Source organism: Typopeltis vanoorti, chromosome 25 (assembly GCF_054136105.1).
Source record: "Typopeltis vanoorti isolate ZY-2024b chromosome 25, IOZ_Tvanoo_1.0, whole genome shotgun sequence".
NCBI classification, from domain to species: Eukaryota; Metazoa; Arthropoda; class Arachnida; order Uropygi; family Thelyphonidae; genus Typopeltis; species Typopeltis vanoorti.
In genome coordinates, this window is record NC_143573.1 from 16,904,482 (window position 1) to 16,932,440 (window position 27,959).

The following is a 27,959-nucleotide window of genomic DNA, read 5'->3' on the forward strand; positions in this document are numbered from 1 at the left end:
TTAAGGAGAGGAAATTAAAGAGCTCTGAGTGGTTGGTTGTATCTTGGGTCATTCATCCACTGCAATGTAATGGAGGAGGATGTTCTCTTTTCAGATTTTCCTAGTAATGGAGGTATTCTTGAGGGTTGTGTTATTTCACCTATCCTACTTCCTCATATAAATTCCTCAAAAAAAAAAAAAAAAAAAAAATCAATGCCATCATTTTGAATTCTCCGACTTCTAGAAAATGAAAAATCATTAAAAGACGACATTAACAAATTAGCAGAAGTATGCAACATCGATTCTAAATATCATCAGGTGCCATTGTTTTGGAACTATAAATAAAAGTGAGGATGGAACAAACTTTCCACGCCTCGTAAAACTGACTTGTAACACTCTGACAAGCACATCTAAATTAATAACAGCAATCAACAAGAAGCTCAAAAACACTTGCTCCCAATCATGCGTACATGCTTGACCAGACCTAACATTTGTGCAGAGGGAACAAGAACGCCATCTTCGAAGAGAACTTGAAGAAAAACGTCAAAATGGAGACACCAGTTGGATCATCGACTACAAGCAAGTTAAATTGGTGCAAAAATCAAGTGATGCCTCTAGTGGTCACCATGGAAACCAGTATGCAAGCACTGCTTAGGAAATGTGTAAGACCCATGCAGTCAAATATATGCTGCCCAGAACCCTGTATATTCACTTCACCAGCATTCACGACTTTAAACTCCAACCTTAATAGTGTCCACTACCACCTTCAATCTACCAATCCCCAGCTACTCTTTTTGGCAGAAACTCAAATCTCACCTCCCCAACATTTATCTCGACCTTCCAAACTACACACTCTTTAATTCCTTTCGACCCAACAGTGGCATCTGCACATACATCCGCTCTGACATACCCTACCATAGAGCATCTAGAATCGCACAACTTTGACCTTCTTTGGTTGAAAATATCCCTTCCTCCCTCAGTCAAATTCATTCACTGTCTCTATCACTCCCTGAACCAATTAAACCAATTACAGTCATACCCCGACTTACGCAAATCCGGAGTCACGTGGTTTCTTATATTCCCGTCCCGCTTCACGCCTCACCACTAGTCATATCTTTCAGGCGCTGGCGCATTCGCTAGTGTCCCACATGCTGTGAACAAGCACTGGCATGTTTCGCGCAGTCTCCATTCATACATGATTTTTATAGTCTACAAACCTTGCGATTGTTTAATGTTATGTTCTTGATAAAAATTTTATCACATAAAAAATAATAATGTCATCTAAAAGAAGCAAGTCCGATTCTTCTACAGCTAGCAAGAAAAGAAAAATATTGACTTTGGAAATAAAACTCAACATTATTAAGGATTTTGAAGGTGGAATGAAAATTTGTGAGCTTGCAAAGAAGTTCGATCTACAGGAATCCACAGTAAGAACGATCGTAAAAGAAAAGTTTACAGATTTTGGAGGACATAGATACTAATGAGGAACGAATTGTAGCCACAAGGCAAGGAATAAAAAAATCATTACCTTGCTATGAAGAAATTTTGCGTGACAAGAAAAAGACATTATGCCGTCAGATGAATCTATTAGATTTTATGAAACCATCGACATCGAAATAACTTTCTTTTTTTATGTACGAAAAACTACAATTATGATTATATTTCTTAAAAAATATAGCTTTTTGTAAACCTTTGGTCCCAATTGTATGTTTGTATATATAAATTACATGCAAAATTATACCCCAAGTTACATGAATTCGACTTACGCGCTTTTCATTGGTCCCACCTACCGCCTAACTTTGGGGTTTTACTGTACTTCTTTTTCTTTAGTGCCTATTCACATTCTTCATTAAAGAGTTTTTTTTTTGCTTCTCTATTTTATTGTAAATTCCAATTGAGCTTAATGCTAGTTTTATACCATCCTTGATATGATTCCATATGATTTCACTCTTGCCAATCTGAGACAGAATAACTACTTTGTCTCAGGTTAGCAAGATTAATCATGCTTGACCTGGTCAGTGTCTAAAAACATTGAAATTTTCACTTAAAGGCTGGTGATTATGACTGACTCTGGAGGCAGCATGAGTATTGCTGTTGAAATGAGAAATGGCAATGGAAGAATGTTATTAATGCATGGATGTTGTCAAGTGGATATTTGAGTATAGTAGTACTAGATGCCTATATAGTGCCAGGAGATTAAATTAATTGTTAATTAAATGAATGAGTAGCATCATTAAGCAGGAGATACAAAGAAAATGCTGAGTATGATATATAACGAGGTATGATTAGTATGAACTACATATTCATGTGCAGTACCAAACACAAGGAAATATCAAATTATGATAGGAAATTTGCTGAGCAGGTCAGAGTGGATTTCAGTAAGTTCTTTTCAGTACATAATAAATAAAAGGATGAATGATGATGGAAAAGTAAAGTATACTGACAGTAATAAGGTGACAGAACCATAAAAAACAGCTGAATTATTGAGTAATCATGTTTTTGAATATGTGTATGTGTATCATCAGGAAAAGATGCAGTGAGTAATAAGAAGGATTGATATGAGAATAGAGCTAGATGAACTGGGAGTATTTAGGATATTAAGAAATCTCAGTATGAATGCAGCTGTGGGATTGGATGGGATATCAGCTTGTATTACAGGAAAGTGCAAATAGCAGTTTCTGTAACCATGCTGTTTGACTTAATTCTCAGTACTGGCAGAGTTCCAAACAGGATAGTCCTATTACATAAACAAATGTACTTTTTTAAATAAATGTTTGTTTTGAGAACAGAAGTATGCTGTACAGAGCATTTGAAACAATTCTCAGAATTTCAAAAAACATCTCATAACAGACCTCGATCATGCACAGTTTTAATATTAAGCAGTACAATTGCTGAATAAAATAAATGTTATAAAATAAATGTCAAATATGTTTTGAAAAAAAGATTGGGAACTAAATTATAGACTGAATTTCTTATTTTCATTTATATTTTTTTTTTCTTCTCAACTTCCAGATGCTCAACTTGATATGTTTGGTTCCTTTTGCAATGGTTTTGGTTTTACCAATAGTGATATGGATATCTGTTTAACCTTTAAAGGAAATCAAACAGGAAAAGTAAGTCTTTTATCTATATTATAAATATACAAATTTAACAATAAAATTTAGTTAAATGCAAAGAAGAAAACACTTCATCTTTGAAAAAAATTTGCATTTAAATTTATTTGTGATTTTATGTGAAAAAATAATATTTCACTTAATACAAGATTATTAACAAGGCTGCATATTTATTTCCTTCTTACATGTTAAATCTATGGTTTTCATCTTTAATTGCAATCCATTATTTATGATACATTATAATTATCTACCAATGGACTAATAGGCAAAAGCAGGTATCTGACCCCTTGTCGATCCAACCCTGAGCAATCAGGGTTGGTACGGCAAGTTAGCCACCAAAAGAAGTTCAATAAATGTAACACTAGCAAGATGTATGCTGTCATTAGGAACGTGGAACATACTTATGAGCTCCTGGAAAGCTAGACTTGCCTTTGCAAGTAGATGGAGTTATACCATTTTGACATCATCCTCAGATTAGCAGAGAAGTACTAGACATAGTCAGGGAAGATGAAAAGTGAAAGAGTAATCTGGTCTGAAAATAGTTACCAAACATGAATCATGGATTGGATTTCCTCTCAGTCAAAGAGGAAGAAAATTATTAGGATACAAACCAGTAAATGAAAGAATGGTCATATAGCAAGATTTGCTATATGACCATTTAATATCACAGTGGTCCAGGTTTAGTCACCCACTTCAGAAAGTACTGAAGAAGAAGAAATAGAGTTATTCTATAGCAACTTGGAAGCAATATTGAAATCAGTACCTAAGAAGGATATACTGATCATTGGAGGAAGCTGGAAGAATGCCAAAATTGGAACAGACATCGAGGATTAGGAAAAAATAATGGACAAATATAGATAGGGAAAAAGCAGTGAAATTAGATAAAAGAATGCTTCAGCTCGCCTTAACATAACGTGGTTATATGCACTACAAAATTCCAGTCATAAGCAAGAGATGGGCCACATTAGTGTCAAATGTTTCAAAGAGCAGACATGGAATCAGACCATAGTTATGAGATCATAAAGTAATTTCCAGTATCAAGTTCAAGCTCATAGGGCAAGTGTAGGCACAGTTTCAGAGTCATAGAGAGATATAAGGACACTGATTGAGGAAATCACAGGGAAAATGCTCAAGAAAGAACTAGAAGATAGAAACAACAAAGTGGTGTCTGCAAGAGAGCAGGGGACGAAATAGTCCCAGAGACGGAGAAACCAAAGAAGAAGTGATCTCACAGGAGACATTAAAACTAATTCAAGAAAAAAAAAAAAGAGAGTTAAAGACTAGGAGAGAAATTTCTGCGTAAAGGGAAGATCAGTATCAAGTGAAATGCATTGAAGTGAAGAGGGCAGTTAGAAGAGACAAATCACAGTGGTTAGAGGAACAGTGCAAGGATATCAATAAATACTATAGTGAATACAGAACAAGAGAGCTATACACTGTGATCAGAAATATCAGCAAGAAATGAGCAGATAACATAAAATATGAAAAGGGTGAAATTTTGATGAACATGGAAGAAATAAGTTAGAGAGAGATGGACATGGGGAGATGCTGAGGCCCAAAAGAAGTGATGAATTGAAGGAAATATCACATCAGCACAGAGGGATGAGGTTGTAAAGGCAATAAAGCATCTGAAGAACAATAAAAACCCTCCAGGAATGATGAGATCGCTGAGGAAGTAATGATAAATGAACTGTGCTGTTTGTAACATTGCATGGCACAAAAGGAAAGCACCAAAAAGAATGCAAGATCCATTCTCATGCTCATTCACACACACAAAGGAAGCAAAACAGATTGCAAAAACTACAGAACAATTGCTCTGACAAGTCATGTGGAAAAAGCACTAATGGTGATATAACAGAAAGAATAAGGAAACTAATGGAAGAAAATCCAGAAGATGAGCAAGCAGAATTCAGAAGAGACAGGAGTACTATTCACCAATATTATGTTAAGGTTAAATTTGGAAAAAGTTTTACGTAAAAATATTCATAACTGCTTTCTTTTTCAGAAAACCTTTGACAGTGTAGATCCGAAAGTGGCATGGGCTGCACTTGAATCTTATGGAGTGAACAGAAATCCGATATGTTTATTGCAGAATATCAATGATAATACAGAGACCGTTGTGATAACTTGTGGAGAAGCAGAAAGATTGTTCTGGACAACATGAGGTGTGAGACAAGGAAACCCATTATTCACAAGCATCTTCATCATGCTTTTGGAAAGAAGAATGGATGTCATAAAGCAAGATTTCCCAAACTTTTTTTTCCATAGCCCGGTTATTTTAATACTTCATCTTCATGACCCACTAAAATTTTTATGGCCAATAGGTAAAATAAAACAGATTTGAATGTTCATAGAGTTTTCATTTATTATTATTATTATAAAGAAGCATTTACTCTTACAAAAATATAAAGAAATTAAACTAAAGCTAAGTAATTTATTAATAAGAAGTGTGATGCTGTTGTTTGTTAACTAGAAACTTCAGGTTTGGAGGAAAAGATGATAACTTTATTCTTAAATCCAGTTCGACTTCCAACCAATTTCTATATTTATTGTTTAGGCAACCCAGCATTTAGCTTTCGTGACCCACCATTTGGGAAATGCTGTCATAAAGGATAATATAAAGGGAATTTCAGTTCAGAGCACAAAAACCAATAATTTATAATTTGCAGATGATCATTTTGAAGAAGATGAAGAACTAGAAAGATGATTGTTGAAGTTAAGTGAAGAAGAAAATATGGGGTTGATAATGAACAATAAAACTGAAACATTGATGATCAGAGAGATATATATACCTTCACATGCCTAGGGAGCAACAAATGCATGATATAGACTGTAAAAACAGGTATACGATCAACAAAAGTGTAAGCAGTGAGCCTTGCCACAAATCTGAGACTTCTGGAATCGGGCATATTCACAAATGGTTTCTATGGTTGTGAGACATGGTTAATGGTCAAGCACTATGAGATCAATATTGGCATTTGATAGAATATATTATAGAAAGATCTGTGAATTGGATGGATGCAGAGTAGAATGAAGAAGAACGAACCATATTGAAAACTGCAAAGAGAAGCTAATACAGAAAATAATTCGAAGGAAATTTAAACTTTTTTAACATCTGCAGAATGGATAATGGTAGGAATATCAAAATCTTGGGTAGTATGAGGAGAAGAGGATGGCCAAGACCAGAATGGAAGATAAGTAGAAGAAATTAGCCCTCAATGGGTATGGTTGGATAGCTTAGCTGTTTAATGGAAGGCCTAATAATTAAACTTTTCAAATCTTCGAAAGTGTAATATAATCATATTTATTTAGATTAGGCTGGTTTTTTAAATCTGCTTCTGATTCTAAAAAAGAGTCTTTCAAGTTTGTATTTCCTGCGATAAAGCATAGTATTTTTCCATCTGATTCCTGTGCAAGATATGCAAATCATGGTTCAGTTAGACTTGACTGACCAAAGCTGTGATGGCAAATGTGTTTCTTATGTTCACCAAGGTGGATGTTGAGAGACTTCCCGGTTTGACTAAAACATGATAAGTTGCAAGAATGAAAGACCATGTAAACACCTGGAACAGAGAGGGAGAGTAAATGTGTGTGTGTGTGTGTGAGGAGGCATTTTCAGTAAATTTAAAGGGTGTCAGAAAAAGGGATATTTGTAAATAAGGAGGTGATATCAAAGCTTGCTATGATATCATTATTGTTTAAAATTAAATTTTGGATTAAAGATTTGAAATGATTGGAATGTATTATGTAAGATGAAATGTAACCATTAAGTAAAATTAAACCTTTAAGCTAATTGTTTGGCTAATTTAAAGGAGGAGCAGTATTGATTTTGCAAAAGGACAGCAGTTGTATTACCCAGGTCGGCTCTAGTAATGATTATGTTTGGTAATTTTGCAGAATGCATATAGACTTGGCTGTTGTGAAGATTTCCTTTAATTCGTGACTCTTGTGAAAGGATGTTAGCTATGTTTAGCCTGATGTTGTCAGCAATATTAGGAGGCAAGTTTTGGATGCCATGCTCTAAGTATGATTTCTAAAGTGGTAACTTGATACCCAGAGACTGCAACTACTTATAAACTACTGTGTTATGATCCCACCAGTTCTCAGAAAAAAACGTTAAAAAGGTTTCTAAAAATGTCAACAACTTCAGTCTCCTGAAGTTGTTAAAAAACTGAAACATTTTAGTCCCCTCTCTCCATCCCATATTATATGCTACTGACCTCATCTTCTTTAATTAGCCAAACAGTTAACTAAATCTTTAATTTCACTAACTGCCACACTTTATCTTATATAAAACAATCCATTCATTTCGAATCTTTAATCCACAATTTAGTTGTAAAAAATAATGATATCACTGTGGGCTTTGATGTCACCTTAAATTTACTCAAAAATCCATTCCTTCCCCACATTATTGATCTCTTTAATTCTGCTGTCCATACTGGTTACTTTTGGATGGGCGTCTTATATAAATAGATAGATGGCACAATCATGAGTTCTCCCCTATCTCCCTCCTCTGGCCAATTCATGTATGGCGAAGCATTTTTTGAAAAATATATTCTTGGTTATGTGGTTTCTATTTGGTCACATAACTCAGGCACAGACTCTTTCCACCTCAACAGCGGCTTAGAATTTATTCACCATAGAAAAAGAAATGACACTGCCTTGGTTTTCTTCTAAGATATTCTAATCACATGCTGGTCCATTGTCACCTTTTCTTTCTCAGTTTACGGAAAATCCACACATACAACTAGATACATACATAAACTTTCCCACTATCCCCTCCCCCTCTCTCTCAACAGTACAAAGTTATCAGAACCCTTGTCAACAGAGCCTCCAGCTTTTGTTGTACCCAGACTTCCCTCACAACTGAACTCTCCTTTATTCACCAGACCTTTCTGTCCAATGATTACAGTGTCAAAAAAGATCAACAAATTATATCTGTTCCTTCCATCTCCTCACATCCTTCTCAACCTACAGACTACAGTAATGCTATTACTCTTCCCTGTATCCCAGGTACCTCAAAAAAAAAAAAAAGAATTTCAGCTCATATTGGCCATCATCTATACTTCGTCATCATCAAATTTCTGACATGTACCCACAAGGGGTGTACAGTACTGTTGCCAAATGAAAATAAATTACTAAAAATTTAAAAAAAAATAATAAATAAAAAGAGCTAAGAAGGAGTTAAAAATAAAAAGTTGAAGCTAAAATTTTAGAAGTAGTAGCAGATACTTGCATATAAGAGGCTAAAGACATCTTCCAAGTGGTCTTAATTCGCCCACCTCACTTAAATTTTCAGCTTTATTATGTGGCCATCTTTCTAATATTACTCAATGTAGATGCTGGTAAATGATAGTCTGTACTTGTTGTTACACCTGAGGCCATACTTGACTGACAAAATAACTGTCAGCATTGGCATCATGGAACTAAAAATTCATTGAATTTCACATTAGAATTTGGCAGTATTAATAAATTTAGTGCACACTGAGCAATTTCTTTAAATGGATTCATTCCAGATGCATCTTTTTATTCTCATACTTCAGTCCAGAACAGCTCAGTGTTTTCTATATTTGTCCATTTATTTAAGTGGATAGTATTGTACTGGCATTCAGCATCAGCAACATCTTTTTCTGTTTTCAGCATTATTTCTAAGATTTCTAAAAAGAAGAGATCATTCTTAAAATATTTAAGTTTTCAGGCAACCTTTGTTTAAGCTGTTTGAAGAGACCGAGATGAAATGTCTTCCTCTATTTCTAAGATTTTGCTCTTCGTTTTGTGTTATTTTCTTTTGTATCATCAACTTTGAAATTTTTCTTTCAAATCTGTAACCAAGATTTGGTTTGGGATCCAAATAGTCATCAATCTCTGACTGTAGAGGGTGGACTGTGGAATGTGGCAGCACTAACATATTAGCATTAGATCGAATCAAACGAGAAAGGTATTCAAATAATATCATCTTATCTGCATTGTCAGATTCGAAAATTTTGTTAACTTTCTAAACTTGAACTAGAATGGGATGCAAAAATAAAAGATACGACAGATTCCTTTGTACATCTCCCACAAAATTTGAGCTTTGTAACATTTCTCAGTCACACTCACGACTTCGAAGTGAAGTTTTAATTCCAACAACTGGCTGAGATTTCTGTCTGCTGCAGGTTCAATGGAGAGCCACTTCATTGCACAGTCGGTTACAATTTTCAGAGGAGCATAATTTTCGTTGATAGTTTGATAAAGCGCTTTGTATACTGCTTGTCTGGAAGAAGAATGTGAAACCACTTATATGTTTCGGCAACAAAATTCTGATTTTCTTGAGAGAGATTCTGCACAAGTGTCAGACGTTGCTAATTGTAATGAATGGCATGCACATCTAATTAAAATTAAGGAGAAAATATATGCCTTCAGTTGTTTATAAATGCCATTATGAACACCAACCATAACACTGACATTGTCTATATATGGAAATATGATTTCTGCATTGCTTCAGCCTTGGTATCACCTCTGAGTCTGGCTCCCATTGAAGAGACCTCGATAAAGGTCAAAACCGGTCTGGGTAGTGACCCTTCCCATAATGCATAGTATTATACATGTCTGCAAGGAGATACGCTTTGCATTATGGGATACTAAGGCAAGTGATGTGCAGTCAGTCCACCTTTGTCACGAGTTGTCCCAATCCTGAAGATACTTCAGGTGCAAACTTTGTTTGCTTATACTTGGATAAAAGATTAAACTAAATATATAATTTATAGTCTAACGAAATGAAAAATCTGCCAACATTGTCTGCACCAATTGCAATGAGATTTTTAATGTCCCATTTCTTGGTCAAGAGCTCTTTTTTCAGTGCAGCCACAATACCACTAGCATCGCACTTTTCTAGAACCACCATCCTCAGAAATGTATGCATAATTGTGTTGAATTTTTGCTATAATAAATGATGGCCATTCTTAAAATTATTCACTGTGATATCATTCAATCCATCTATTAGAAAGCTTAAATTTTCATCTCCAATGTCTGCAATTAGATCTTCAAAATGCTTACTTAGAATATTCTTTACAATTGCAGAGCACTTGGTTCAGTGCATTTTTACCTTGAGCATAATTTACCTTTGGCATCTTATTGATGTGTAGTTCAGTAGTAGCCACTCTTCTTGAATCATGTTTAGCACTTCATTAGTCTTTCTGTCCAACTTATTCTCATCATTCTTCTCTAGCAAAGTTCAAATGCCTCCAACTTTTTGGTGTCTTGTTTTGTTCAAATCCAAGTCTCACAACCATGTAATGCTGTGCTCCATATGTATGTTTTCACCAGTCTCTCTCTCTCTCTTTTTTTTTTTTAGCTGAATGCTGAGTTCTTTATTAGTAAAAAGTTTCTCCTATTGTAGAATGCCTTTTTGGCCATGCTTATTTTTGCTTTTATATCCTATAGGCTTCTTCCATCTTCTGTGATGAGACTCAAGATATTTAAAGGAAGTTATGTTATATTGGGTTGTTATTTATTTTCATGGGATTTCCTTTACTCATAATTAGTAGTTTAATTTTCTTGTAATTAATTTTTAGGTTGTACTGTATGAAAATATCCATCCATCTTTGTCAGGGTGGATTTCATATTGCCTTCAATATGACTATGCTGATGATACAATAATACTGTATCATTAGCAAATTGTAGCCAGTTAATTTCAGTTCCATTTATCTTGATTCCTATTTCTGTTAGTTCTGTTAATTTGTTAATAATTCTTTAATGTAGAGATTAAACAGTATTGGAAAAAGCGAACACCCTTGTCTCACACCTTTATATTCTTGCTGTTTGTTGTTTCTATTTGGGCTTCTTGGTGTTTGTAGAGATTAAATATGAGCCTTCTATCTCTCCAATCTACCTTTATTGTTGTTAAGATTTGAAACATTTAGTTCTAGTTTAAAACTATGAAAGGCTTTCTTCAGGTCAAGGAAAGCTATCAGAGTATTTTTATTCTTCTCACACGTTCTTTTTATAATTATTCTAAGAACTCGAGTTGCATCTCTTGTCCCTTGTTGTTTCCTGAACCCAAACTGGTCAATGCTGTTATATTCTTTGGCCTCATTTATTATTTTTTTTTTTTTATGTATAACTTTTAGTAATATTTTTGAAGCATGTGATATTAGACTTATTGGTCAATGATTTTCACACTTGTCTGCTTAATTTATTTGAGGAATAGGAATGATAGAGCATTGTGTCAAGTGTTTGGGAATGATTCCTGTTTCATATATATTTCATGTATATCCTTTACTATTTTGAATAAGTATGATTTAGTGTGTTTCCTGAATATTTTATTAATTCTAAGGGAATATTATAAACACCTCGTGCCTTGTTAGAAAACAGTTAATTTAGTTCCCATTCAAATTCATTTTGTAATAGGTTGGGCCAATTTCTTCTGCATTAAGCCTTATTTCATCTTCTATGACCTCATTGTCCAGATCTTTTCTTTTATAGATTTCTTCTAGGTACTCCTTCCATCTTTCAGAAATTAATAACTGTGCTTCTTGTTTTCTTCTGCTATAAAATTTTCTTTTTATGATTTTGTATACTTTATTGATTCGCACAGTCTTCTATTAAATTTTCTATTTCTTTGCACTTCTCTCTATACCATCGTTCGTTTGCTTCTTTGTATTTTCTGTTTGTCATATTTTTAGATGCTTATATTTTTCCTTGCCAGCAAAGGTTGGTCGATTGGTAGAGTCTCTGCTGCTAATGGCTCATGCAGAAAGTTAAGCAAGTCTTAGCACGGTTTGTAGTTGGAAGGGGTTCAGTCGTTCAATGCTGCTGGTACTCTGAGGACTTGCCATTCTCACAGGATTAACTTCGTCCTGTAAACTGCCGTATGTCAGACCTCTGTGACCTCAGGGCACGTGGGGATATGCCATGTTTTTTTCCTTACTTTCTTCATATGGAGTGGTTTTGTATTTTCTTCTTTCGTCTGTTAGATTTAGAATGTCTTGGGTGATCCAAGGTTTTTTTGTTGACCTGTTTTTAACTCCTATGCAGTCATTGGCTGCCTTGATGATTATATTCTTATGATGGGTCCACTTTCCTTCTGTGTTTATCCTATTATTTAATTATTGTTTATTATTTATAGGTTTCCCTATTTATTCGCAACTTATCTCTGTATCCAGAGGTAATTCCCATATCCACAACCTGGGAATGCACTTGGCAGCATGGGACCCATGTCCAATTAAGTTTTAGAATTTTTATGATATATTTTAAATAATTTTATATACATTTCTCATATTTTTATGAATATTATTAACAAATAACAATGCTGTAGTTGTACTCATAGAACTTTGTCTTTTAATATAAAAACTTTGCTTTCGCATAATCTCTACTTAATAGAGGTTTATTTCATTTATTAGAAAACTAAAAATATCATTCACTTGCCTTTTTTTTTCTTTAAAAGAATTTAAATCATGTAGATATAATTGAGTTGATAGCCGAGAAACTGCGAGACCATAAACAGTTCTTCAACGTGTTATCCATTACTAGTGCAAAAGTACCAATTGTCAAGTTTACATACCGAAGATGTTTTGTGAATGATGGACTGGAAGGAGATATTAGCCTTTATAACACTTTGGTAAGTAATAAATATTACACTCTCAAATAATAACTTCATACTAAGAAATTGATTGCAGCGCTATTAGTAGTTCATCTGTAATTATAAGTTACATTATTATTATTACGTGACATCTCTAAGGAATCCAACAACTCATTGTGGGAGTGCATACTACTCCACTACAAGTCACCGTCTGTCTCACTTAATTCTCCAACTACCCTACATTACTGCCATCTACCATGCACCATCAAGAGTATATATTATCTGTAAATTGTGTGTTCTCAGACCAATTTGCTTCTATGCTCAATGAAAAACGCGAGTTTAAAGGAGAAAAAACCCTGCTGCCCCCATATGAGATCAGCTAACTCACCTTCAATTGAAAGAGCCAATATAAATATTCTTCTTGTTGTCATGACAAAAATTGAACTCATTTCTTTTTCAGTTGAAAGACACAATATTTGAATAGCTTTTCTCTCCCAGAATCTTGGGGTATATATATTATTTATTTTATTTTATTATTTTATTTATTTTTATTTTTTGATGCAATGCATTTACTTGGCTATATGATATAATTAAATAAATTTAATGACTAGAAGCCAAGAGATTTCAAAATAGAAAAAATATTATTTATTATTTGAGTGCATAACATGAAAAGAGAAATATAAAAATATACATTATATGAGAAACAACAGCTATAAATTAACTTACAAATGTATTGTTGACATTTGAAGGCATTCTGGATGCCAAACTGTGTTCCTTACTCGGTACAACTAAACCGAAACATGATGACCTAAAGTGTCCGTCTTGGTGTAACTGCAGTGGGTTTACGGAAAAGTGGCCCCTCGCATTTCACCTCCTGAATATAATGAGTAGGTTACAAAAATTGGGGTGGTTAAGGGTCAAAACTGTATAACTGAGAGGAGACCTCCACATAGCCTTTAAAGGAATGCGGAGAACCGACCAGGGCTTCTGACCTAATGTCCAATTCTCACCTTCTCGTGGTGCACCCTGTTGGGTATCTACCTGGATACTGAACGAACAAGGATGGGCTGGCAATTTGGATTTAGCCGACCAAATTGTATTCTTATTGGTTAAACCAAAAATAAAAAATGATGGTACGACATGACAAAATTTCATGCAGGCTGGGGCGTCGACCGGTTAAACAAGGCCCCCGTTGTTTTCGCCAGGGAACCAGGGTGAACAGCGAAAAGTCAGCTACTGGAACAAATCTGAAAACAAACCCCAACATAAGAAGCCTGAATGGCAAAGAAATGGAGCTAGCTGAGGAAGTAGATAAGTACCAGATCGACATAATAGGAGTGACTGAAACAAAAAAGACAAAAACTGGTGAGATCTTTCTGAGCAATAAATACAAAATGTTATATTCAGGAAATGACAATCAAGGAAAAGAAGGAGTAGCCATAGTATTCAACACAAAATACGAGGCTAATCTTCTTGAATGGCAGTCAGTCTCAAGTAGAGTAATGTGGGCAAATATGAGAATGGGGAACTGGACATTGAGACTTATTTGTGCCTATGGTCCCACAGAAGGCTCTATTAAGGTAGAAGTGGAGGAATTTTTTGAGGCTTTAGAAAAAGCAACTGACACAATGAAAAAGGAAAAGTTGATCCTTGTTGGGGATCTAAATAGCAGCGTAGGAAATGATTGTGAAACATACAAAAATATTTTGGGAAAATTTGGAGAAATGAGCAAAGCTAATAATAATGGCAAATATCTGTTGGATTTCTGCTCAGGACACGGACTGGTTATTACTAACACCATGTTCCAACATAAAAATGTGCACAAATTCACATGGAGAGAAGAGGCAAGGAATAAGAAAAGTCTCATTGACTATATTATTGTTGATAGTGATGTTTTCTCCCTGGTGCAGGACACTAGAGTGTACAGAGGATTTGAAATTGGAAGTGATCACTATTTAGTCTTGAGCAGGATAAAATTGAATTTCATATTGAAAAGAATAACATGTAAGAAAGTTTTAAAGCGAATAAAAGTTGAGCAGCTCTCAGATGTGAATTATAGACTAAAATACACAAAGATCATTGAAGAAAAAATGAAAGAGTTTGAGAACAGGAATCAAACCTTGGAGATTCAGTGACAAACTCTGAAGGAAACATTGATTGAGTCTGCTAGAGAGGCATGTGGTGAGGTTGTCTGCAAGCATAAAAAAAAAAATCAGAACTCCCTGGTGGACACAGGAAAATAAAGAAGCAGTGAAGGAAAAGAGAAAGCATATCAAAAGTTCCTGTCAAATAAGTCAGCTTGTTCTATTAGAGAATACAGAGACAAAAGCAAAAATGCTAAACACTAGCTAAACAAAAGTCATGGGAGGACTTTGGCAAGAATATAGAAAATAAATATCAAGAAGGTGGCAAAATATTCTGGACGTTGTTGAAGAAGCTTAGGAATAGAGGAAAGAGTGCTGTAAAAGGAGTTAGAGATGATAAAGGTGACATGAAAACAGGAGAAAAAGATATCCTTGAAGAATGGAGTAATTACTTCGAAAAATTGCTAAATTAAACAAGCAGTGATAGCACAATGGTAAAAAACACTCAACAGGCATACAGTCAGGAATATATATCCATACTTGAAGTAGAAAAAGCCATCAAAGGCTTTAAATGTGGAAAGGCAGTGAGAGTAGATGATATTCGACCAGAAATGCTGAAATATGGTGGTATAAAAGTCTTACAGTGGCTGCACTGCACAGTTCAGAAAACCTGGACAGAGGGATGAATTCCCGATGATTGGAGTAGAGGTCTAATTATACCCATATATAAAAAGGAAAATAAAACTGAATGTGAGAATTATAGAGGTATTTCCCTACTGAGTGTTCCTGGCAAGATCTATGCAAGTATACTTGAGAAACGGTTGAGAAGAATTGTGGAAGAAAAGCTTGGTGAAGAACAAGCTGGATTCAGGCCAAATAGAGGCTGTCAGGATCAGATTTTCACTTTACGACAAATAGTCGAGAAAGCATGGGAATATAACAGAGATCTGTATTTAAGTTTTGTCGATTTGGAAAAGGCATATGACAAGGTGCCAAGAGAGAAGCTATTCAATACGCTACAGTTATATGGTGTCAATGGGGCATTATATCAAGCAATACGTAGTCTTTATTCGAGTTGTAAGTCAACAGTTAGAATTGAAGGAAGTACAAGAAGATGGTTTAATGTTAAATCTGGTGTGAGACAAGGATGTACATTATCCCCTCTGTTATTCATTATCTATATGGATCACATTATGAAGGAAAGTGGTATTAAACATGATATCAAAATTGGAGATGTTAATGTCAGCTCTTTGCTTTATGCAGATGATGTTATACTTCTAAATAAATCTGCCACAAGTCTGCAAGATTCTCTGAATAAATTGAATAGCTGTTGTAATAGATATGGTATGAAGGTCAGCATTAAAAAGACAAAGACAATGAAAATAGGCAGAATCTCTGAAAATGTCAACTGTGTTGTGAATGGAGAACCTGTGGAACAAGTAAAACATTTCAGCAACTTAGGCATGATTTTTACTGAAGATGGTAAATTAGATATAGAAATAGACAACAGAATCAGCAAAGCTGGTATGGTAGGAAGTCATTTGAATAAATTCATATGGAATAAGAGAGAAATTAGCCGGAATTCTAAATTAGCTGTATACAAGACAGTGTTCAAACTAGTTTTAACTTATGGATCTGAGAGCTGGGTCAGAAGTAAAACACTTGACCAAAGACTAGAGACCGCAGACATGAGAGTCCTGAGAAAGATTAGAGGCGTGAACAGATTGCACAATGGCAATATCATATTAAAAACGAGGATATTAGGAATGAACTTGACATTGTCAACATCCAAAAATGCGTTAGCAGAGCTAATCTCAGGTGGTATGGTCACTTAAACAGAATGGGCGAAGAAAGATTAACTAAACAAGTGTTTTCTGCCAGGTTGGCAGGAAAATGACCCAGAGGAAGACCAACATATAGGTGGATTGATAACGTACAAAGTGGCTTAGATGATAGAAATATAAGATCTGATAATGTTGAAGCCTTGACAAGTAACAGACTGATTTGGAGGAAAATTGTAGATAGGAAGTTAGCAATGATGTAATTTTTTTTCATGTAGTACTATCATATCCTGTACACCCCTTGAGGGTACAAGGCAGGAATTTGATGATGATGATGATGGTTACAAAAATGTAAATACAGTTAACTCTCAATAACACAAATTTTTATTGAAGTCCCAGCCCCTTTAGTGGAGATTCAATGTTAAACTCTCTCGATTACTCGAACTGAACTTCCGAAGTAGTATTTCCAAACAAATTTTCAAAATTCATTTGTGTACAAATTGTGACGTAGCTTTTAAACTAATTTCTCTCCTTTTGTATGTCTTCAGGGTTCTCTTTCCATTGTGAAAGGATTAACTGGAACTGTTAAAACTTTCACACCGGAAAGAATACATACTCGACCACGAGGGCAATAGTCACGTGGTTAATAATGGACTTGAGGGGGAGGGAACAGTGACTAATCTTATAGGAGTCATTAGAGTAACAAGTAAATCTTGTTCTGATTTGTCTAAATTCAAACAATAAAAGTTCCTGCATCTGGCTCCCCTCACATTGAAATGTGAGGAGAGCCACACCTAACCAAGCCAGTGGTCTACACACTTCTGCCAAACAAAACTCATGCCACATACGTCAAGTTGCTTCAAGAAGTTAAAAATCTACAACCAGGTCTCCAACCCCAGCGACTTTTGACAGATTTAAAGCAATGTGCCATGCAAGCCTTCCAACAAGAATTTCCTGGTATTGTAAATACTGGTTGTTTTTTTCATCTATCCCAAAGCGTTTGGCGAAAGGTACAGAATGAAGGTTTAAAAGCCTGATACGAACAAGACTATCAATTTGTTCATTGGATCCAAATGATTCCAGCATTGGCATTTATTCCTCCTGCTAGCGTTATTCAAGCATTTAAAGATTTAGTTGAAGAGCTGATAACTTCCCCATTGAAGCTATGGTGATTGCAAACTACTTTGAAGATACATATATTGGAAGGAGACAACGGAGAGGCTGGTAATTACCCATTTTTGCACAATTTCGAAATTATGCAACTAATTGCCGTAATTCAGGCAATCAAAGAAACATAAGTATGCTGCAATTTCTGCTAGAACAAAAGAATAGTCCAAGATTTTCAAAACCTTAATGTGATTGATTACCTTGGAGGCATTGCATACAACTTCGAGTTTTAAACAATAATAATGTGCATTTATTCTATTAAAACAAAATAAATTACAATTATTTAAAAATTAGGTGTATTATTTACATTTTTGTAGCCTACTCATTATCTACAGGGGGGCAAAATGCAAGGGGGACACTTTTCCGGATCCCACTGCAGTGTGCCCTGTTTTGATCAGATGGAGAAATCCATTGAGTCGCATATGGCAGGACATGTGCGAGAATTAAGAACTAATCATGTTCTTAATTCTGCTTGCCCTAATGAGCAAGATTCTGTCATTCATCCAGCGATCTGGAACAAATCGGAAAACATTTTTAGATGATACGATGAACTGGAGAGAAGAATCAACAGAAATTGTCCTCGATCTGGTCCATCTTAATATTAACCTTAGCTGTAACCTGTCTGATTGTCACTCTTCAGCTGCCCAACAATACTATGGTACCCATAGGTTTCTGATCTATAGTATTAATTTGCTATAGGAAAACAAAGTGTTTCTATTTATTTATCGTATGGCTTGTACACATGGTTAAAAGACAATCAGATATAATACACATGAGTATAGATAAGATACACATATATGATTAAAATAAAATAATAATTAAATTAAATTAAAAATAAATAAAAAAAAGTCTACATTCAGGCAAATACAAATATGAAATTTATGACAAGCATCAGACAGAAGATTAGTCATATTTTAACATTTAAGTTTTTGATCCAGTTGATCGCCTCTGGGGATAGGTCAAAGATATCCTTAAAGTCACCTGGATATGCTGTCAGCTTATATGGTAAATGGTTTGGGTCTTGGCTCCACAGGGACAGTGGGGATTTGGTATCTTACCCCATTTGAAATTAAGTCTCCACATATGCCATGGCCTGTATGAATCCTGTTAGCCGTCATCCATATATTCCTGGGCAGGTCAAATCCAGATGGTTTTTGGAAGATGTTTATGTGATTGCGAACTTCAGGTGATACTGCTTGGGACCACAGTACATCCCACCTACTCACCATACTGTCATTCTGGCTAAGAAGATTACGGGCAGTTTTTATGGCAGGTCTTCTGGATTTTAGTCTATTGGATAAAGCATCTGGAATAAATTCGTGTATTGTGAGATTTTGGTTATTTAAAATTGTTTTATATTCACGAAGCAAGGCTTCCTGTCGTCACAGTTCCGGAGGAGCAATATGGCTCAAAGTGGGGAGCTATTGTAAGAGTGTACTCCTAATGCAGCCTGTTATTAAACGCAGAGTGGAGTTAAGTTGAGTATCTAGTTTATTGACATGGTAACTATTGAGCCAGACAGGAGCACCATACTCTGCTGCGCTGTAAACTAGACACATTGCACTGCACCGCAGAGTTGTGGCACTTGAGCCCCATATAGTAGCACAAAGCTTCTGAACTATGTTATTTCTGGTGCAAACATTAGCAGTGATATTAATCATATGCTGTTTATATGTCAGAGTTATTCCCAGATATTTAGGTGTCGGATTAAATGAAATTAATGTTCCATCAGCATGTATCTCTGGTTTTTGATTTACAAGACTATTATTTAGGTGAAAGCAAGAACATTTGGTTTTACCAGAATTTGGTGTTAATCTCCATTTTTTATAGAACTGCCATAAAGCCAACAGATCATTTGTCAATATTTCTTCAATTCTTTTGATAGACTTGTCGCTGATCGCCAAAGCTAGATCATCTGCATAAGCAAACTTTCTGCTGGCTGTTTCAGGAATATCTGCGATGTAAAGGCTAAGATGCAGTGGTGCGAGCACTGAGCCCTGAGGTAACCCATTCTTAAGCACTCTCTGTTTACTGATGCTTCCTCCAGTGACTATCCTGAATTATCGATCACACAGTAAGTTGTTTAGGAAGTGACCCAGTATTTTACATGGGATGACCTTAAAAAATTTATATATGAGTTTCTCCCTCCAAACAGTATCGTAAGCTGCTGTGAAGTCAATAAAGACTGCAGTAGTCTTCAGGCATCTTTGAAATCCTGCTTCAATGTAGGTTGTTAAGCTGAGAACTTGATCTGTGCAACTGCGATCTCTTCTGAACCTTGCTTGTTCTATTGGAACACATTCCAAAATGTTATCACTGATCCTGTTCAATATTAGTGTCTCCAACAATTTGTAGGTTGCACTTAAAAGGGCTATGGGGGGATAACTTTCAGTTTTGTCTGCTGGTTTACCTGGTTTTAACACAGCAATGATTTTTGTTCTTTTAAATTCTGTAGGAACACAGCCACTTTCAAGTATATCGTTAAAGAACTTAGCAAGCCACGATCTTGCATAAGGTCCACAGTGCGTCAGGAATTCATTATGAATATTGTCAAATCTATGAGCCTTCCCCATTTTGATATTTTGAAGCACCAAGGATATTTCCTCACAGGAAAAAGGCAAAGAGAATTGTTGATTCTTTTGAGTTACAGACTTCATAGTCTTTAGTTTGCGTTTTACCTCTTTAGTATGTTTTTTATCTATCGGAGCTCTAGAAAGTGAAACAATATGAGCAGCTATCTGATTCGGATCGACAAGCGGAGATTTCTTTGGTACATAGGGGCTTGAACCAAGCTTTTTAAGTAGCGACCAGGCTTTTCTACTAGAGTGTTTGAAATCCATGTTTTCAGTTATTTGAATCCACTTTTTCCTACGAGACTATGGAGCAATTCTCCTATCTCAGGAGCCTTACTTTCAAGGAATTCACGATACAGGGATTCGCTTTCATTGGTCCATCCAGGCACGTATTCTTTTCGGTAGCCTCAAGGAATATGTATTTTTGCCACCGCTGTAACTACTTCAGTGAACCGTGTATAGTTTTTGTAAGTTGGAAGAATTCTTCTAAGGCGTACGTCTAGATCCTCAGTGAAGTTTTCCCAGTCGGCTTTTTGGAAATTCCATCTTGGTCTAGGAAATGATGTTATCACTGGAATTTGGGCTCCTAATTCCATAAAGATGGGATGGTGTTGGCTATTTGGAAAAACCTCAAGAATATGTCTGAAAGTTTGTAGAGGCCCATTTTCACTATCATTGGAGACGAATGTCAAATCTGGGTTATATTCCTTATTCCAGGCTCTTGATTTAATGGTGTCTTTTTCCTTGGCATCATAAACCAAGTGAGGACAGTGTTGATCTGCCCATTCAGCTAATATTTCCCTGTTTTGATCATTCTGCTCATATTTCCAAGAAGTATGATGACTGTTGAAGTCCCCAGAGTACACTATTGGGTGGGAGTATGTCTGTAGAACATCATTTGGCCAAACAGTTGCAGGTGGTTTATATACATTCACAATCGTAATGTCCGCTATTTTAACAGCAATCTTATGGATTTTGTCATCAGTCGAAGAAGATATCACCACAGAATTCTCAATACCATTTCGGACATTTGTTATGTTGCCGTTGCTATGACTGTAAGTAATCCTGAGAATGTCGTAGCCAGGAATTATTGCTCTAGATTTAACTTGATCTTCAGTTTCGATATGTGATTCTTGAATGAGAAGTAGATCGACGTGTTTTTCTCTTAGAAGTTTAGAAAGACATTGAGATTTTGATTGCCTAAATACCCTCAACATTTAACTGGAAGGTACGAATATTATGTCCAATATTCCTTATCAGCTGGTTCAAAGAAGACCGTTGTGAAGGTTTTGAGTTTCAATGTGTAAGTATGGTCAGGAGATTGCACAATGGTCTGGCCGCCAGTCGCTCTAACTCTTTAGCATCCATCACCCAGGGTGCACCACGAGGAGGCGAGCTAGCATTGTACCCCACAAAGTGTTTCTCTTCAGTTTTATAAAATAACATAAAACTTAAATCCATTCTCTCCCCATCCCCCCACCCCCTCAAAAAAAAAAATTTATGTTGCAATAATTTCAAAGTAGAAATACAAGCACTACCAAGCAAGAGATTGAGAGTGTATGTTAATGCCTTTAATGGGATGACTTGATAGAATTATAACAGTGAGAACTGAGTTGTAATATAAGTAACATAAAATTATCTTAAAGCTGAATATAAAGGGAAGGGAACAAAACAAAAGACTTTTAATAAAAAGATAGTTAGGAATAAGAGAAAAAATTAATAATTCAAGAATGACACTTCATAGTGCTTCCATAATTAGAGTATGATGTATGTAGAGCTTGTTCTTTGGAAAAGAGCATGACCTAGAGTAACCATTAATTTGTGGAATAAACGAGTAGGAGAGTTAGTGTTGACTGTTGACTATGAGAAGATTATTGGGAAAGTAAAAGATAATTATGGGGGTTGTTTAAGGTAATCATTGTGTTACTCAGGAATGTCATGAGTTGGCATAATAATAAAAACTATAAAAATGGTTGAAAACTCAAGTCCCTCTTTATAAGGCCTTGATATGTCCACCACTCGATTACTGTGCTCAGGTCTGGTCTCCTGAGTTTCTTGGTGATGAGGAAGTAGTGGAAAGGATTCAGTGGCAAGTGACCACGATGGTGAGTGGTCTGTGGAATGCACCTTACAAAGATAGATTGTGTGTGGATTGCAGAAGTTAGGCTAAAAGAGAGGATACGATAGAAACGTTTAAGTTACTTACAGGGTTTTATAAGATTGATGCAGACAAAATATTTCAGCACTTGGCTCGGAGGCAGAATAAGAGGTTATCTCAGGAAGTTGAGTACGAGTGTGGTTAGCAGGTGGGGGGAGGGGGGAATGGAAGGTGCCTCCTAGTAAAATGTGTGATTTATGCATTCGGCGTCCACTGGGAAACAGTGTTAACACTGGGTGATCCTTCCACTCCAGAAGCAACTTTTATGCATTTATTATGCCTAGAGCTTATAATTTAATCTAATCTATTTAAAATGACTCTCAGAAGATGGGACAAGATTTTATCAGAGCCTAAAATGACAATAATTTCTGTGAATATAGAGGGTCTATCAATTCATAAAGAAGAACTCTTGCATAAACTTTGTCAAGAACTAAATTGTGATATACTGTGTGTACAGGAAACACACAGATATAAGTCAACGAGGTCTGAAAATTCCAGGAATGAAATTGGCAGTGGAACATCCCCATAGCAAATATGGTAGTGCCTTGAGAATGACGTAGAGATTATCACTGTAAAATTGAGTAATTCTGTAATCTATTCCATCTACAAACCCCCAAATGTAGCTTTATCCTTTAAACCTCCAGCCAGTCTTAACAGCAGAAAGTATCTTTCTTTATTGGTGACTTTAATAGTCACAGTGGTATCCAGGGTTATCCGCAAGTTGATATGAATAGAGAGACTGTGTTGGAACTGAATCATACCAGCTATTCCTTATCCACGATAGTAAACTTCCTCCTTCCTTTTATAGCAGAAGATGGAAGCAGGGCTATAACCCAGATCTCATCTTTGTGAGTAAGAGAGTAGCCCACCATTGCGTAAAAGCCTGTTTGTATGCTTATTCCAAATCCAAAACATCGACCTATAATGTGTCAACTACTAGTAGCAATTCGACCACAGATTGTTTGCTTTAGATGAAGATATAATTTTAAAAAGGCAAACTGGGGAAAAATTTTGCAACCTATTAGATGAGAAAATCATCTAATAAGCTGCGATGTGGCGTTGGAAGATCCAAGGATAATGTAAAAAAGTGGGGACTCTCATGTGAATCATCCCTATGTGAATGCGGGGAGGAGCAAACTATGGCTCACTTCTTGAACTGTAGGTTATGTCTCTTTAGTTGTATAATGGACAATTTGATTAATGCAACACCTAATGCTTGTGATCTGGCCAAATTCTGGGCAAAAATTTGATGGACCTTCTAGTGTACTTGGTGTATTTATTATGTAAATTGTGTTCATTTTTCTTTTCTCTTTAATTCCAATGTGTATTTGATCTGTTGCTTCTGACACAAATAAAGTAAAGGGGTGTGAGGATTACATTTTCACTTGGAGGCATGAATGAATGGAATGGGTTGCTGGTGTCAGCTGTGAGCAGTTTGTCTGTTAATGGGTTCTAGGAGAGGTGTTATAAATATTGTGTGGATGGTTTGGGTCTCCTGCGACGAATCTTCTGAATCCATCAAAGTGCCCATACAATAATAATAATAACCGATTTATTTGTAGAATTTTTGCCTAAATTTTATAGGCATATTCACTGCAGAATTACAGAATGGCAATCAATAAAAATATAATTAAAAAAAAAAAAAATATATATATATATACATACACATATATAAAGTTAGGAGATTTAAAAAGTACTTATAGTATTTATGACGTTTTTATAGCATTTATGAAAAATGCATGTCATCTTCTAGTGAATTGTATGTTTAGTGGAGATAACATGCTCAGAAAGGTCAGACTATTCAGGCGCATGATCTTTAATATACGTTTTATGATCTTCAAGATTTATAAGGAGATCTCCCAGTTTGTCTAGAATAAGATAAGCCACAAGAGCAAGGAATCTGGTAGATGCCTGTAAAAGAAAAATGTGGAAGCTTATATTTAGGAGATGTGAGAAAAGTGGATATTTTTCTGAGGGGGGGGGTAAATGATCACTGGCTTTAAAATTTTTGCTTTGCATTCAGAAATACCTTGCACATAGGAATGAATGCAAGTTATTTCTACTGGCGCTCACACCCTCCACATACTTGACATCAGCCGATCGCACAAGACTAAATCAGGTATTTTCCACTGCATGGCCACTCACAGATCTGATCACTGCTCATTATGCTATTTTAGGGTATACTCTTCTGCAGGAAACTATACCCAATGCTCAGGAAACATGTAATTTTATTTCTACTGGATTAGAAGAGGCGAAAATTCTTTAACTGTTAAATGCTTATGTGATGAAGGAATCATTAAAACCATTTGATAAGGAGGTAAATTTAATATCATATGGAGTAGTATCTGACCAAATTACTGTGACTTTAGCATGCTATATAGATTGTAACATGGCTTGTTTTATGCATATATGTGTATACTATTCATGTTGCAGGTTTAATGTAACATTAAACAAAAACCCCTCCTCTCAACAGTATGGCATTGTTCCAACTCTAACCAAAAGAGCCCATAATCTTTATTCCAGTGGAACATCTCTTTCAACCAAACTCAACCATATACATAGCACCTTCCTTCCCGCAGCACTAGGAAAGGATTAAAAACTAATTTTAATGCTTCCAATATTTCATCTCAGTCACTGAGATATCTTCAGGGATTACAAATAACTCTTGTAACACACACACACACAAAGACAAAACAATACTAAATGAAACACGTGGGTGACTCTAAAGTCCTATCTAGTGCAATGTCAACTCGCTGCTCTCAAAAAGTTACGGAAAGAAAAAAAATTATTGTCATCACTAGAATAGATAAGGGTAATGCCACGGTCATCCTTGATGCCACAGAATATAATCAAAAATGGATATTCTCTGAGATTGCTACCTTCAATTTCCCCCTCCCCTCCAGATCATAATCCACAAAAATACAAGTTTTAAAAAAAATTTAAAAACTGACTTAAAAAAGTATCTTCCTGGCCACTAGACATTACAAGAAACTCAAACCTTCAGTTCTTGTCCCCCCCCCCCTCCCCGAGACCTATAGTAGATGCCACTGATTATCCATGCTACAGATTGTCAAAACACCTGGCTAACTCTCTTACCTCCCCTCTCCTTCATCAGACTTACCACATCCTATATAAAAAAAATACCAATTTTAAAACCTTGATTAAAAATCTAACTTTAAATAATATAGATATATAGCCAGCAAAGGTTGGTCAGTTGGTTGGCCTCTGCTACTAATGGCGCACGAAAAAAGTTAAGCAAGTTTGAGTGCAGCTAGTAGTCGGAAGGGGTTCAATCCTTTGATGCTGTTGGCACACTCTCCCTCGATGAGTCTTTGGACTCCCTGAAGGTGTCACATAATAATAATAATAATATTGAAGCTTTGACATTGCCTCATTGTTTACCAATATTCTCTTAAATGACACCTTAACACTTAAAAAACGTTTTTCCTTCTAATATCTTTGATCTCTTTTCCTTTGCCATCAATTCTGATTATTTTACTTGAAAGAACAAAATTTACAAACAGATAGAGAGAACCACTATGGGCTCCCCCTCTCCACTCTTGCCAATTTTTGCATGGAAAATTTTGAAAAACAAGCCATAGACTCAGTCCCCTCAAAACTTCTATCTGATTAAGATATGTATATGATGTGTTCTCTATTTGGCCTCGTGGCCCAGACACATTAGACTCCTTCCTCTGACACTTCAAGAATCCAGTTTATGGTGGAAAAGGAAAATAACAATAGTTTACCCTTCCTTGACACCTTAGTAACACGCCTTTCTAATGGTAACCTTTCCTTCACTCTATAGAAAACCCATTCACACAGGGAGATACATTTACAAACTTTTCCACCACCACTCCTCTCAACAATATGGCATTATTAAAACTCTAACCAATAGATCCCATAATCTTTGTTCCAGTGGAATCACTCTTTCAACCGAACTCAACCACATAGACAACACCTTCCTTTCCAATGGCTACAGTGATTACAGAATTAAAAAAAAATAATCAGTTACCCACCTCCCCCTCATTCCTCAGCCATCTTCTGAAGGATTTCAGAAACGCTATCACAACCCCCCTACATCCATGGCACAACCAAAAAAAAAAAAAAATTGCAGGTGTTTAAAAAAGTACAACCTCTACACAGCTTTTAAGCCCCACTGCAAACTTGCTATCCTTATCCGTTCTACCAAAGATCATCTCCCTCCTCTCTCAGTGACTGGAGTATATAAAGTTCCCTATTCCTGCAAGCTGGCTTACTTGACAGACAGGTGGATCAGAGACCATCCATTTAGAACAACACAAATCATATATCTGCAATCACAACTATGGTCAATCTGGTCTTGCAGATCATGTATTGGATACAACCTACAGGATCTCCTGGAAGAAAACCATACTCCACCATAGTAAATTCAAAAAGGAAGGACTGTTTTTAGAATCTGCAGCAGCACTCAGAAATCAACCAAATTTAAATAAATATCGATGCATAAAACTTCCTAAAATTTGGGAAACAGTAATTGTCAGAGGTCCCACTTTACATCCTAAGCATCTACAAATGCCCATAGAGGGTGCACTACCTAGGCTTTATAGTCACTCACGTGTTTCATTTCATATTTTGTTGTCTTTATGTGTGTGTGTGTGTTACAAGAGTTATTTGTAATCCCTGAAGATATCTCAGGGACTACTGAGATGAAATATTGGAAGCATTCAGATTAGTCCTTTCCTAGTGCTGTAAATATTCCATTAAACCTCCAACATGATGTCCTCCCAGCATTTGTGCCTTAACACTCAGATGTGTATACTTCAGGTGATGACCTTGATGTGAAGGTCAACACATGGGTGATTATTTTGGTTTATATTAAACTGAAGTTTTGCCATAATTTTTAATAATGTATGCTGATCACTGTTTAATTATGAAGGAAAGGAGAATGATGGTGATGAGCAGAGTACCTCAGAATTCTATAATAGGATCACTACTCTTTAATTTGTATATCAGTTATATAAGGAAAGATTTGAGGGTGGGGGAGGGATATTCAGTTATTTGCTGATGATGATGCCAATTTGGGGGGGGGGGGCATTAGTAGGTGAAGGCAGTGTAGATATCCTGTAGGATTATTTAAGTAAATTAACATTGTGGGTGAAAAATAATGAATGATAATTTAATGTTACAAACTAAGGCTATGCACTTTTGAAAAATGCATAGGTTGAAAAGATTACATACTCTGTATCCTGTTGATGGTACTCATCAGTTTCCTACATCTGGATTGCAGGAAACTGATGAGGCTAGCTGCATGAGAGTAATGGTGGACAGAGTTGAAGTTCAGAGAGCAGATGGCAAAAGTTGGTAAAAGAGATCAAAGGATTACTTCATAAAATACAGAAAAACACACTGACAAGTAAAAATAGAGAAGTTATTATTCCTCTTTATAAGACTATGATTTGGCTGCATCTTGAAGTATTGTGCACAGATTTGGTCACTGAATCCCAACAAAAATGGGTTTTGTTGGGATTGAGACAAGTGACCAAGCTGATGACAGGTCTGTGGA

General features: G+C 35.8%; 1 protein-coding gene across 3 annotated transcripts in view; it reads left to right on the forward strand.

The window, feature by feature from the left end:
- Positions 1–27,959, forward strand: part of LOC150092574 (terminal uridylyltransferase 4-like) — a 583,753-nt gene that overhangs the window by 374,860 nt on the left and 180,934 nt on the right. For all 3 annotated transcript variants that reach the window (XM_090414413.1, XM_090414412.1, XM_090414414.1), the window contains exons 16-17: positions 2,992–3,092; positions 12,517–12,690. In XM_090414413.1, the coding sequence (XP_090270539.1) occupies positions 2,992–3,092; positions 12,517–12,690 (275 nt within the window). The remainder of the gene's footprint in view (positions 1–2,991; positions 3,093–12,516; positions 12,691–27,959) is intronic.